The following is a 13949-nucleotide window of genomic DNA, read 5'->3' on the forward strand; positions in this document are numbered from 1 at the left end:
ATTGTATAAATATGTACACGGTGTAACAAAAAGGGGTATACATATCAAGTGCACGGTTTCTAGATAACATAACAAACGATACGGGAAGGGTTTTTCAAACTCATGTTTTCATGGAACGAAGTTATGAATTTTTCCAATACATAAAATTCCAGAAACCGAACATCAAAATTAGGTAGATACTGGTACTAGGCGATCAGATTTACAGAAGAAATGTTTCGTAATTAGCGAGTGACCCCTCTACCTAGTGTTGTGATACGTTTATATGATTTAAAATCAAGAACCATGCGACACCAAGTATTTGATACCAATTTTTTTAAACGTATTTTAAGCTGAAACTTTTTGTAGAGATTCTATTCAACCTGTATTCTTCAGTGCTTCTTGATGTATATGGGTATTTTGGTACACCCTGTTTATATAAACATACATATTTGAATATAAATCCATATCCTGTAAGAACAAGGATTATAATCACATGCCAATGATAATTACTTGATTCATACACGATTATTAAAAAATATAAAGTAAAGTACATAAAGGAAAATTTGTCATTAAATTGCATTCCTATGCAATCTGCAATATTATATATATTGAATAAAATAGTCAATTACCGTTGTCTGGACATGCCAAAGTAATGTTAATAATGGTAAAAGTGAGAGTAAATCCTTTATAGCTGATGGACCTTTACGTACCAACATGCTATTTTTTTAAAGAAATGTTGTTTGAGGTACTACATTTTTTTTTTGGAATAAACTTGTAAACGAGCTGACGGATCACTTGATGGTAAGCAATAGCTCGCCGCACAAGTGCGTTGCCGGCCTTTTAGGGGTTAGAAATTTTATTTAAATGTCGTTAAGCACAATTGATGCTGAACTGAAGTCATTTCTGTAACCTTGAATCTTTAATATTATTCCTATTTGAAAATAGCGACAGGCGTACGATAGAACTAAGGCTGATGATGATGATACGACAGATTATATGACCAACGACGTGCACAAATTATTGTGCGTGCCGATGGTTCGCCATCCCACACACACAGTACATTTTTATAAAGTAAAAAGACAATGTAAAATAATTGAGTCTGTTTATATACAACCAATAAGTTTTTTAACTATTAAATGGTGTCCATATACATTATTACTGTAAGCATCCTTCACATATTGTATTAATTCTAAAGTTGCATGAAGCCGCGGCCAAAAGCTAGTTAATTATAATTCTAAATAAAAACATGATCATATTTCCATACAATTTTTGATTTTTGCGTGCACTTTTGAAAACAAGTTAATAGCGCCCTGCTATCTAGATAATATTTATCGTTGGTTTAATAAGTTGTAATTCGGATAAGATATAAATACCGGAGGGTACTGATATAGTTAAATTATACTGCTTTGTTATTCGTTTTCGAACCAGCGTCAAAATGGTATGTAGTTTTTGATGATTTTTATAATTATTAACAAAATATTCAATTTATATTTCTCGACACCACTACTTTAAAGTTATTGATTTATAATAAAACGTAAGCCATTGATTTTAAGCTTTTTAAGTGCTGCGCCATTAAAAGTGCTCAATTAGTCAGAGATAAAACAGCTTTATAGAATTTTGTTCTTTATATGATGAGATAATAAGGTCGGGTTTCCAATCACGGCGATTGGTTAATTATTGAGAATAAAGTGCTGTGTCTAGATATTTAAGATTGTGAAATTGTCTTGTTAACGAGTTTTTATAACAAAAAACGTTAGTTTAGTTACACATGATTTAGATTTGTACCTCGTGTAGAGCTTGCTTGCAAAATGTTCACGTGTTCAAGTCTGTCACTTGTTTCAAAGTTAGGTTGGTTACATAACCCTTCTGTCTATATACAATATTTTTCTATCATGTAACTTAATAATCAAAATACTGACTTTTTATGAATGCTGTAACTTGCATTGACTACATTGTAGTTAGGGCAGGTAGTGATAGAACCTACTACATAGTTTGAATTTTATATTGAATAAAATTAATTCGTAGCGGTAAAATAAAGTCCTATAGTCAGTTAGTCCCATACAGTTCGGTGTTAGAGAAGTTCAGGAAACTCCTCTGATTGTGGAATGAACTCCCTGCTGAGATTTTCCGAATAGACTACAATACGGAGTACTTCAAGAAGGGAATAAATAGGTTGTTTAAGGATCCAAGTGTACAGGGCGTAAGTGTCGCAAGCGTTCATACTTTTCCGGAGCTGCGGACTACCTAGCGGGTTTACCGGGGCTCCGGCTCGACGGGCAGGAGAAGGAACGGGGTGGTTTTTAGTCAGTACGAGTCTGACACTCCTTCTCGCCTCGCCCAAGGCGGGAGAAGTTATTGGATGTTTTTCCCCCCTCAAAAAAAAAAGGGTAACCACTTACCATTAAGTAGGCCGTGTACTTTTTTGCTTACATCATGGTATAAAAAAAGTTAAATGAACGTCTGTTGCGCGCCCCTTTGTGGGGTACGAAGCAGTATATGAATGTTCCGGAGGACACGGTGGAACATACGGTGGCGGTATGCCCTGCATGGGCTGAGCCAGCGGTGGTGCACTAATTTTGGGGCCCAGTAAGGCTGATGCTGAACCAAGCTATGGACTGCCTATAACGGGTTACCGGGGTGCTTTTTTGTCAGTAAGAGTCTGACACTCCCTTTCGCATCGTCCAAGTCGGGAGAGTCATTGGCTGATTTTCAACGTTCGAAAGAAGGAACATAAATGTATATTTTGTACTGTTTTAAATATACAATGTGATAGGGGTGAGACTTCTAACCTGTTAAGGCTGAGTACTACATCTAATTTTATCGACAAAAGTCGGGGGTCGAAGGGGTCGAATCCCCTCCCCCTAAAAGTTATGGCTATTTTAATATTTTTTTTACTTTTTTTGATATCAAAGGTTGTATGCGTCGTAGAAACAAAAAAACGGTAGCTAATAACCTTGGCTAACTAATTAATTAAGTACTTTCTTCATATTTGAAATGTTTGATAATGTTTTGGTGAGAAAAAAATCATTTGTGAATTATTTTTAACGAAAAAATCACTATTTTCCAATATTTTCAATTAGGGGTTCAACGCCCCCTATTATTTTATTTTTTGTCGATAAATTTAGATGTAGTACTCAGCCTTAACGGGTTAGAAGTCCCACCCCTATCACATTGTATATCAAAGTCAAAGCATTTATTTCAATTAATCGTAAATAAGGCACCTTTGAAACGTCAAATTGAATTGTCCGTCAGTCTGTCTGTCAGTGAAGCTAGGCGCTCGTGCCAAAGTGTAGCTTCGAATGGAGAAGAACGAGCAAGAAACTTCATCGTTACTCTATCAGGGTTTTAGTTGACTCTAAACTTAAAGGTTAGCTTGAAATGCACGGAATATTAGTAGGTGGTAATATACAGAATTCTGCATTTATTTGTCATATACCTACACGGTGTTGTGATACAGGTCTGCTTGTTATATTCTTTGTGAAGGGATTTGATAGGCGGCAGGAGCTTACACTTATCGCTATGTGATATTATCGCTTCAGGGTAACAGATATCACAATCTGAGTTCTAACGTATCACCAAAATATTTAATTTTGGATCACGCAAGCGCGACTCATGCAAATTATTTATTTATAAGCGTTTTTCGATGAAAACGCAAGAAATATTATTATTATATTAAATAATCATGGAACAGCTTGCTGTATGGCAACATTTCAAATTGTGCATGTTGCCTAATATTACTCTTATAAATAACATATCCGCAGCTGCGGACTACCTAGTGGGTTTACCGCGGCTCCGGCTAGAAAAGCAGGAGTAGGAACGGGGTGGTTTTTAATCAGTAAGAGTCTGACACTCGCTTTCGCCTCGCCCAAAGCGAGAGAAGCAATTGGATGACTTCGGTCCTTAAAAAAATGAACCTTATATTTCATAATGCACCTAGTATTTACTTATATAATGTATCATTCAAAAACGTTTTACACACATTGTTTGTTTTTTAGGCGAGTCGCTGGTTTAACCTCTTATTGGGGGTCATTTTACTCCAGTCTGTGCTGGCGTTTGGCCCAATCGACGTCACGGATGCCGAATGGATTGAATACATGGGGCTGATTAATAACCCCAATTACCGGTTGCCAACTACCACTAGACCATTACATTACAAAGTTAGACTGCAACCAAATTTAGACCAAGATTTTGAGCTTAACGGTGATGTCGAAATAAACATTAAAGTTGAAAGTGTGAATCAACCAATCAACGAAATCAAACTTCACTGCCAGGATATGGTAATCAACAGTTTGACCGTAACCTCAACTACAAATACCGAAAACCTTGCTCAGGGCACTCAGTTTGTATGCGAAGAAACTACTTCCTTTTTAACGATTCCAACCACCACTCAGCTACCTAATGGAAATGAGTACATCATCAAGATATCATTTGTTGGAAAGTTGCAAAGTGGTATGAGAGGTTTCTACAGGAGTTGGTTCTTTGATGAAAATAAGCAGAAAAGGTAAGGAATTAATTTATGATTTTTGATAAAGGATAGGTTGACGTGAGTTAAATCCGAAGGCTTACTGTTTAATACGTGCTATTTGACGATTGCAAGTAGTTTACAAATAACGATAGGCGGATTTGTATGAGGAGTGACGCACTGTTCCCTTGAATACAGTTTTGATTGTTTCTACGAAAGATGCAAGCAATCGTCATTTGACGAATGACAAATACGCATTCGTATGATATTCGGTTTCGTGTGATTTTTAAACCGTATAATGTTACAAATTTTCCGCGAAGAAAACCGCTATAAAATTTTCAATTAATAGAAGGGTTAATTTAAAGAAGTATGGTTGAAAATATTGCTATATTTCTGTGGATTTTACAGAAACAACATATACTATATGTAGATAATATAATAGAGTTGATAGTGCTGATAATATTCTATTGTTTTTTTCGTTTAGTTGATGGGGAGGTCTCTCCTTCTCGGGTTTGACCCGGTGAAAATGAGCATCGCGTCCCGCGACCCGCAGGAAAAACGGTGCTCATTGCCCCCTACTAATTATTAATTTATAGCTCTCCTCCTTCCTCTTCTGCTGACTTCTTGAGTATTGATACTGTTTGTGTGTTGTTCTGAATTTTGTGTGGATGTAGATTGAATGCCAGTTATGGATTGTGAGTTTTGTGTGATAGTTTTTTTGTTTATTTTATATAATATAATATGTATATTTTCTTTATAGATGGATGGCTACTACCCAATTCCAGCCTGGCCATGCTCGTCAAGCGTTCCCTTGCTACGATGAACCTGGCTTCAAAGCCACATTTGATATAATATTGGTTAGAGACGATTCACTTATTTCATTATCAAACATGCCCATAAAGGACACTATACCATCTACGTAAGTTTTCAATATCATTTTGTCTGTTCACTAAATTACCTACTATTAAATTTCGTATCCTCGACTGTCTCATTGGTCGAGTGATTCCAAGTGCGACTGCCGAGGACTCTCAGGTTCGATTCCTGGTACATATATAGCAATAGTCTCACACCCTATTACAGGGAGTCATAAAAGGACTGGTGAAAAGTATAAAATAATAAGTAGTATAAAGTAAGAGCATTCTCTTTTGCATTTCTGTCTATTCCTGCGGGGATAAATGGCGTGATAGTATAAAAATCGAATCATAATGGTTAATATCGATTTATAAACACAATCGATTATAGATCTATTTCATTAGAAACATTGCGTAAGCTAGACGCAATTTGATAATTGTAATGTAAGATGAGAGCGATATAAAGAAGTTTTGTTTATTAGAATAGCGTGTAAGACTCAATGTCGGTTTTTAGTAGTTTACTGTACAATATTTAATTATTTAATTAATTTATCTTAGAATTATACATATATAATCAATTAATACCTTTAATTTTATACAGCTTATATCCCCAGAAAAAAGAGGACATATACTACACTACTCCTATTATGTCCACATACTTACTGGCTTTCATAGTAGCGGATTACAAACGGATCGAGTCTGGAACAAATGTGAATAGACCATTCCATATCTATGCTCGAGGTAACGTTGGAGATACAGGCAAATATTCTTTGGAGGTCGGTGAAAAACTTTTGACGTTAATGGAATTGTATACTCAATACAATTACTACACAATGGCTCCCAACATGGAAATGAAGCAAGCTGCTATTCCTGACTTTAGCGCCGGTGCTATGGAAAACTGGGGCCTCTTAACCTACAGGTATGTAATTTTATTGTAACTTTCGTGAGACATACTAAATTAATTATTATGTTATCGGCTTACGCACGTAACGGTTTGACGAGGAACTCGACTAGTTATAAGCCATGCTAGAGGCTCATATTCATGAGCAGCATTCCGTGACAATTGCCGCGTCATGTGTCGCGGAATGCTGCAGGATATACGAGTACGTACGTAGGATATACGTATACGCGGAATAATGCGGAGTTTCTCGTCAAACTGTTACGTGAGTAAGCCGATAACATAATAATTAATCTACAGGTATGTAAAAAAATAAATATATTAACCTGAATCTACGACACATGAGGAAACATTAGACTGGGGCCCACTTTTATTTTTAATGAATATCAATAAAGCCTACCACAAGTACCAGGCAAATAACCCTCGCAGTTTTTGTGGTCGCAGTACAACTACCGAGCAAAAATTTTGTATTTTGTGATTTTTGGTTCGAATAAAGTATGGCTTTTTGAATTGGTAACTGTTTAATGCCGTAACATTCATCATTCATTGCATTACCTAAAGGTCGACTGGAAAAGAATGCCTTATTTTGAAGGGGAAAAATTATCCAATGGTACGGGGGTTATAATAATATAATAGAAAATAATATAATATAATAGACGCTATATTTTTTTAGTGATTGAGGAAATTTAAAACCAGGTTATATTAATATTTTCAGTCATACCTACTAACTTTTTTCAAACGTGATACGTTATTTGAGTTTTCTAACGAAGTTTTTTGATGTTACAGAGAAGCTCTCATTCTGTACGATCCTGAAAACAGCAACAATTTTTACAAACAACGCATAGCCAACATTATATCTCACGAAATTGCACATATGTGGTTCGGTAACCTCGTCACATGCGCTTGGTGGGACACTCTTTGGTTAAACGAAGGTTTCGCTAGATATTACCAATACTACATGACGGACAAGGTAATTCATTCAATGTTTCTATTCCACTAATCTAGTACATTGAATATGTACCGAAATAAACTCCTCGACATTGTGAAATATTTATACCTTTTATTATTTATACGCGAGACACTATGTGTCTTCTATTGTGTCTTATATCCTGGAATACAAGCGGTTAATTACAATAAACAGTAGTATATTAAACATCACACATTAATGAATTAGTAATATGACAGATAAAACAAATACACCACTCACGATGTTGTCACAAAATAATGATTTTCATAGCTAAAATAAAATGTTTATTTGAAGTCTTAAAAAATCCCTTTGCAATAAATTGCATATTCAAGGTACATAAAACAAACACAATTCTTGTACAACCAAAATACTATGTTTAGAAGTTTAGTCTTTTTTTGACTGCACGGTTGGAGTGGTGGCTGGGCAACTGGCTGCCATGCAACGTGTAGCGGGTTGGACGGAGCAACACTTTGTGTGATCCACAAATTGTTGTTTCGGGTCTGGGTGTCACGTGTATGTGAACTTGTATGTTTGTAAACGCACCCACGACACAGGAGAAAATCCTAATGTGGGGCAATGTTTTTTTTTAAAGAAAAAAACAAAAAAAAAATGTCTCAAGTTTCGCTAGTGATAAAAGATTAACCTATGTTTACTTTTTGTTATTAGGCTGAGCCACACATGGGCTTTAAGACACGTTTCATCGTAGAACAGCTGCAAGTGGCCATGCTCTCAGACTCTTTCTCGAATGCTCACGCACTTACTAACCCTGCAGTGTCTGATCCAGATTCTGTGAGTAACCACTTTTCAACCATCACTTATGCCAAAGGTGCCTCTATACTTAGAATGACAGAACATCTGCTTGGTGGGGACACCTATGAGAAGGGTCTTCGGGAATATTTAAAGAAAAGGTATGTACTTATTACATTTTAATTGTAACTGCAACTTAATATTGAATAATGAAACAATTTTGTATTTTTACTTTATAATAATTTTCAGAGAATTTAATACCGCTGAACCAAAGGATTTATTCGAAAGCTTGGACGCTGCTGCTAATGCTGACAATTCTCTAGCTGATTACGATGATATGACAATTGCGAAGTACTTCGCATCGTGGTCTGAAAAAGCAGGGCACCCTCTATTGACAGTTCATGTAGATCACGCTAGCGGCCGTATGACCGTCGTCCAAGTAAGTAATGAATTATAATTTTTAATATATACTGAAATAATATATACCGTACGGGGAGACTCATATAACTTTATTTAAACAACATAATTGTTATCATCTTGGCTGACGATATACGAAAAATGAGCGAAATAAGCTCAGTAGGTACGCCAAATAGTGCATTATTCTCTATGAGCTAATTTGAACACTCTGTACAAATACGGCAACAGCGCACAACAGCGCCGCGTGTCCGTTACATTCCTAGACAACCTACAACATTACAGCTCTTCTGTGAACAAGGAACATGGAGCTGTTCACACAGAATTTAATACTTGATTAATTTAATTATATATTTTGTTTGGAAACTATTTTTTTTTTTAATTTTAGGTTTTCCTTGAAATATTTAGTTGTATTATGGTTCTATGATTTTGTTGATAGGAACCCCATAATGAGTATAGGCCTCCTCCAGTAAATTCAGCCTAATTCTTAAGTTTATTCCCGCCTTTTTTACTATGTCGTCTTTCCGCGATTTCCTTGTTCCTTTTTCCACTCCGTCCATTCTATTGCGTTGTGCGTTGCTTACTACTTGTAGTTTAATTTAAATCATATGAGCGATCTCCATACATTAACTAAATAATGAATATAATATATAAATGATTAATTTCTTAAACTTTTAGACTCAATTTGATGTCAACAGTGGTGTGTCTTCGGACAATGGTTTATGGCACATTCCTTTAACTTGGACTAGGGCTGGAAATCCTGAATTTGAAAATCTTAAGCCTTCTGAATTCATGAGTGGCCCACTAAAAATTATTAACCGAGGAAGTACTGGCAGAGAATGGGTTATTTTCAACAAACAACAATCTGGTATGACGTTTTGAGATACTATTGCTTTTAACAAAACGTATTATTACTTACTACCTATATAATAAATATTTTCGAAACAATGTTCACTCTAAATAAATCAAAATATTCCAGGTTTCTACAGAGTAAACTACGACGCCACTACGTGGGCTCTTCTTACTCAAGCTTTGCGAAGTAACGAGAGGGAGGCCATTCACGAATACAACCGCGCTCAGGTCAGACAATTAGTGCTATAAAATAAATAAATACTATCATGTAACATGAGACCCTAATTCTATTGGCCAATTTTTGTGGTATTGCACAACACCAAAGCAATTTGATCAAAGATTTCTTTATATTTTATGAATTATTCGTGTTTTTTTTTAAATTTAGATTGTGGATGACGTGTTCGTGTTAGCTAGATCTAACATCTTGTCCTATACGCGAGCGTTGAACATTCTTTCCTTCCTTGAATTTGAAGACAAGTACGCTCCTTGGGTAGCTGCTATTACTGGATTCAACTTTGCGCTTCGGAGATTGGCTCATAAGACTGAAGAACAACAAAAACTGAAGGTAAAATATATTTTAGATATTTAATTGATAAAATATTTGATGGCTTTAAAAAAGGTCTTGGAAACATTAGGAAGTTAATATTTATAAATAATTATAGTTTCTGTAATTAGCTCTTATTTTTCATCTAGGATATAATCTTTAAATCGAGTGCGGCGATCATCCAGCGTCTCGGTTACACCGAGGCGTCCAACGCCGATCCTCTTTTCATGGATAACTTGCTCCGTATGCATCTCATGACCTTCCTTTGTAACGCTGGACACGCGCAATGCTCCCAAACAGGAAAAGAATATTTCAAGGCATGGAGAGAGAGTGGGACAAGGTAAAAATGACCTAATTATTTTTGTTATTGTTTAATTATGTAAATTGCATATACATCTATCATAGCAAGTAATGCTTTTAGTGTAATTTTATGTATATTCATAAATATGTATGTGTCGTAGTCATCTGGTTAAATCCGCTATCTGATTGAATGAGTAGCGAACGTTGATCGAATAAACCTCGCTCAATGTTGAAGTAATTGAAATTTGGTTAATTTTTCCACCATAGTGGGCTCAGACTAGGGCTTTTTCACTCCCTTGGATTTGTCGACATCGCGGCTAGTAAGTTACTGCACTGCCTCATACATGACTGCAAGAACGCGCGGAGAGTTGAATCTATTTTATAGGGAATTTTCTCTGAAGCATAATTACGAAAAAAAAAAACAAATTTACTAGTGTTACTTACACCACAGTTTTTTTTTTATTTGTGGAATGTAATTATAGAACAAAGGGATGTTTACATTATACCCAAACACACTTTATATAAGTTATTTTAAAATTTCTAGACATTTGAAATAAATAATTAACAATGTTCCGAACATGCCCGGAATGGTGCAAACGCAGAGAACACTTATATTCATGTCTTCTAAAGATTCCATTACATATGTTTTTGTTAGAAATGATTTCCAATCTAGAATTGGAACTTAAAACGGGATATTTACCATGTTTTTCAATTTTTATGAGTTTCCGATATTTCGGCACTGTTGCAAGCGCCATCATCACGGATAAAGATTTCCAATCTTTTTGATATTTTATTATTAAGACTAAAATATATTACATGGGCGTTATAACATTACAAGGAAAATATAAAATTTAGTATTAAGAAGAAAAATAAAATATAGTTGATGTACTTATTACTTTTCAGAATTCCGCCAAACATGCGTCCTTGGGTATATTGCGAAGGTCTTCGCACTGGAGATTTAGCTGATTTCGATTATTTCTGGAACCGTTATGTGGATGAAGATTTATCTAACGAGAAAGTCGTGATGATCGGTGCAGCTGGTTGCACAGGAAATACAGCGGCCTTACACAAATTCCTCAGTGTAATCGTTGACCCAAAACCGACTGAACAATCAACTGAACTAATCAGACCTCAGGACTACAGCGCTGCTATTAGTTCTGCTGTTACTAGCAACGAATACAATACTATGAAAGTACTTGAGTGGCTTAAGGATAATCCTTCACATCTTCAGAATGGGTAAGTATATTAAGTAGCTGGTTATTTATTACACGTAATATGTAATTAGTTTATTATATCTGTAAGTAGATGATTTATTAATATCTGCACATAGTAATAATTTTATTTTATTTAAAGTAGTAGAGGAGTTTCTCTCATGTTTTCCCTATAATGGGTTGGCGTTTCAAAAGGCTAAACATATGGATAAATTGATGAAATATATATAATTCTATATAATTAGTCTATTAGAATTACAGTATAATTTTATTAATATGCTTAAATTTAATTCGCTTTTTGTTTCAGAAATGGCGTAAGTCTTTTACGATCTGCAGCAAGCCGATTATTGAAGGAGGCTGATATTCTTCAGGTAAAATCAAATTATCTATAGCCATAAAGAGAAAAGTGTAGTTGCATTTTATGACGGTTAGCAAAGTAGCTGGGCAATAGGCTGCTGCGCAACGTGTTTTGGGTTCAATTCCCACACGGAACATATATTATCTTTGTGTAATCCACTAATTGCTATTTCGGGTCTGTGTGTGATATGACGCACAAACAACACAAGAGGAAATTATAGGGGCCACGCCAACAATTAAATACAGAGCTCGTATCACCAGTTATATTAAACATTGTAACATCAGTCATATTTTGTTCTCTAAAAACATATTTTGCCAAGGAATTTTTATCATACTGAGGATTTTCGAATATGCCGCGTCTTGCATTTGGACTTATGATATCGATAACTGGAGCAATTAACTAAATTGTAATAATTAATTTTTCAAATTTGATTTACTTATGATTTAATTAGTTATTGTTAAACAGTTTCTAATGATATTCAATTGCTCTGTTTTAGGTTGAAAACTGGTTTATTACTATTACCTCAGATGAAGCTATACAAGCGATTAAGGATGGCTTTGCTACATCAAGGAATAACATAAAATGGTATGAGAGTAGGGTAGGGGAGTTCAGTGATTACTTCGAAACAGGATATTTTGACGATTTGACTGGCGGATCAGAAACACCTGATCCTACTACCCCTGAACCTACTACCGCTGAACCTACTACGCCTGAACCAACTACCCCTGAACCTACTACCGCTGAACCTACTACCGCTGAACCTACTACCGATGAATCTACTCCCGCTGAACCTACTACCGCTGAACCTACTACCGCTGAACCCGAACCTGGCTCTGCGAATATCGCTTCTCTCAGTTTCTTCACTTTGCTAGTCACACTCATCATCAACATGGTATAATATAAGAACATATTATTAAAGACTTTCAATGAAATTAACACCTAAGTAAGTGTAAACAGTGAACACTTTTGCCCAAGTTTGTTACTCAGTCATATTCAGTGGTTATTTTTTAATAAAGATCATATAATAAATAATTTGTATTTTTTTAATGTAGCTATGTATCATATTTTGGATTAATATACATGTTTAGACATCATCGATCTCGTTGTTTTAATGCCCTTATTTTACACGTAAACTAGCTTTCGGCCCGCGGATTCTTCCGCGTGTCTTCTGGCATAATTTGGGTTTTTTACTTAGTCTTTTCCAAGGTATATTCTACTGCTATAGCAAAGGTCGCCAGAACGTATTCAGTACCTAAGTAATGTTTATTGTGACTTTCATTTATTTCTGCCTGGTTGGCCGAGTAGTTGCAAGTGCGACTGCCGGGCAAGGGGTCTCGGGTTCGATTTCCGAGTTGGGCGAAATATTACTGGGCTATTTTCGGTTTTTCAGAAATTTCTCAGTAGTAACACGGAGTCTAGAAATGTGCCCGGTATATGGCTATAGGCTCACCACCTATTACATGGGACTTACAATAAAAATTGTGAAATGTGGGTGTACGTTGTACAGTGGCACTATGTGCCATAATGTGCACCTCTGCATACCCCTTCAGTAAAAAAATCTATGGTTTATAAAAAAAGTGATACTACACGGAATTTATGCGTAAAGTATCCATTCACACGACGTTTAAGCGATAAACTCTATGTCCTTTCCCGGATCTTAACCAAATAAGTTCAGAGGTTTAAGAGATAACGAGTCCCGGGATTTTAACACATAGTTCCTGTTCCCGTGGGATCCTGGATAAATTTTCACTAAAATGATTGAGAGCAGATGCTCTCATCCGTATACTTATATGGGTCTTATACCAATTACATTTAAAGGGTCTGAAGAAATAAGACGCATATTCAGTTCAAGAGTGACTGTCGTCACAGATATGAGGAATCGTGTGCGAGCATTTAATTCACTGAAAGAGAAGTCACTTTGAACAGAATTTTGTAAATAAACATGTTTTTTAAATTACCCCTTTTAACTTACACTATACATATTATCAAGTTATTAATTTAATTTTGAGAATATCATCAATCATTTGAGCTTTTTGGGTAGCTACTAAACCAAGAAAGTTTTTCTAATAGTTTATATGCTTAGTGTAATATATATATTTTTTAATAAATCCAATTTTCTATTGACCAAATTAGTGACCGAAAACAAAATTTGATGAGAATTAATTTATTATATATACTTATTTGCCATTTTCAAACGTAGGGATATTTCTACCACTATTGTTATTAATAAATGTTTATTTATACATTATATCAAAAAGCAACTGATAAAAAATAAAACAAATAAAATAAAACTAGTCGATTTTTAATTATTCATGTTTGATAGGGAATTTACTACTAAGAATGTTAGATGTCTCAGAAACTAGCCA

General features: G+C 35.2%; 1 protein-coding gene across 1 annotated transcript; it reads left to right on the plus strand.

Moving 5' to 3' along the window:
• The first annotated feature begins 1252 nt into the window (after nucleotides 1-1252).
• LOC126912773 (membrane alanyl aminopeptidase-like) lies at nucleotides 1253-12681 on the plus strand. Its single transcript, XM_050706700.1, has 14 exons — nucleotides 1253-1417; nucleotides 3975-4480; nucleotides 5202-5360; nucleotides 5894-6211; nucleotides 6977-7160; nucleotides 7824-8065; nucleotides 8154-8343; nucleotides 8997-9186; nucleotides 9298-9398; nucleotides 9556-9735; nucleotides 9864-10054; nucleotides 10918-11250; nucleotides 11533-11596; nucleotides 12080-12681. The coding sequence occupies exons 1-14, from the start codon at nucleotides 1415-1417 to the stop codon at nucleotides 12479-12481; spliced, it is 3063 nt and encodes a 1020-aa protein (XP_050562657.1). The 5' UTR covers nucleotides 1253-1414; the 3' UTR covers nucleotides 12482-12681.
• The last annotated feature ends 1268 nt before the right edge of the window (nucleotides 12682-13949 follow it).

The sequence above is a fragment of the Spodoptera frugiperda genome, chromosome 29, assembly GCF_023101765.2.
Source record: "Spodoptera frugiperda isolate SF20-4 chromosome 29, AGI-APGP_CSIRO_Sfru_2.0, whole genome shotgun sequence".
Taxonomy (NCBI): domain Eukaryota; kingdom Metazoa; phylum Arthropoda; class Insecta; order Lepidoptera; family Noctuidae; genus Spodoptera; species Spodoptera frugiperda.

Excerpts from the sequence above, each read along its gene's own strand:
- LOC126912773 (XM_050706700.1), top strand. Across the intron at positions 11,251-11,532 it reads CCTTCACATCTTCAGAATGG|AAATGGCGTAAGTCTTTTAC; the intron begins GTAAGTATATTA and ends TTTTTGTTTCAG. Across the intron at positions 11,597-12,079 it reads AGGAGGCTGATATTCTTCAG|GTTGAAAACTGGTTTATTAC; the intron begins GTAAAATCAAAT and ends GCTCTGTTTTAG.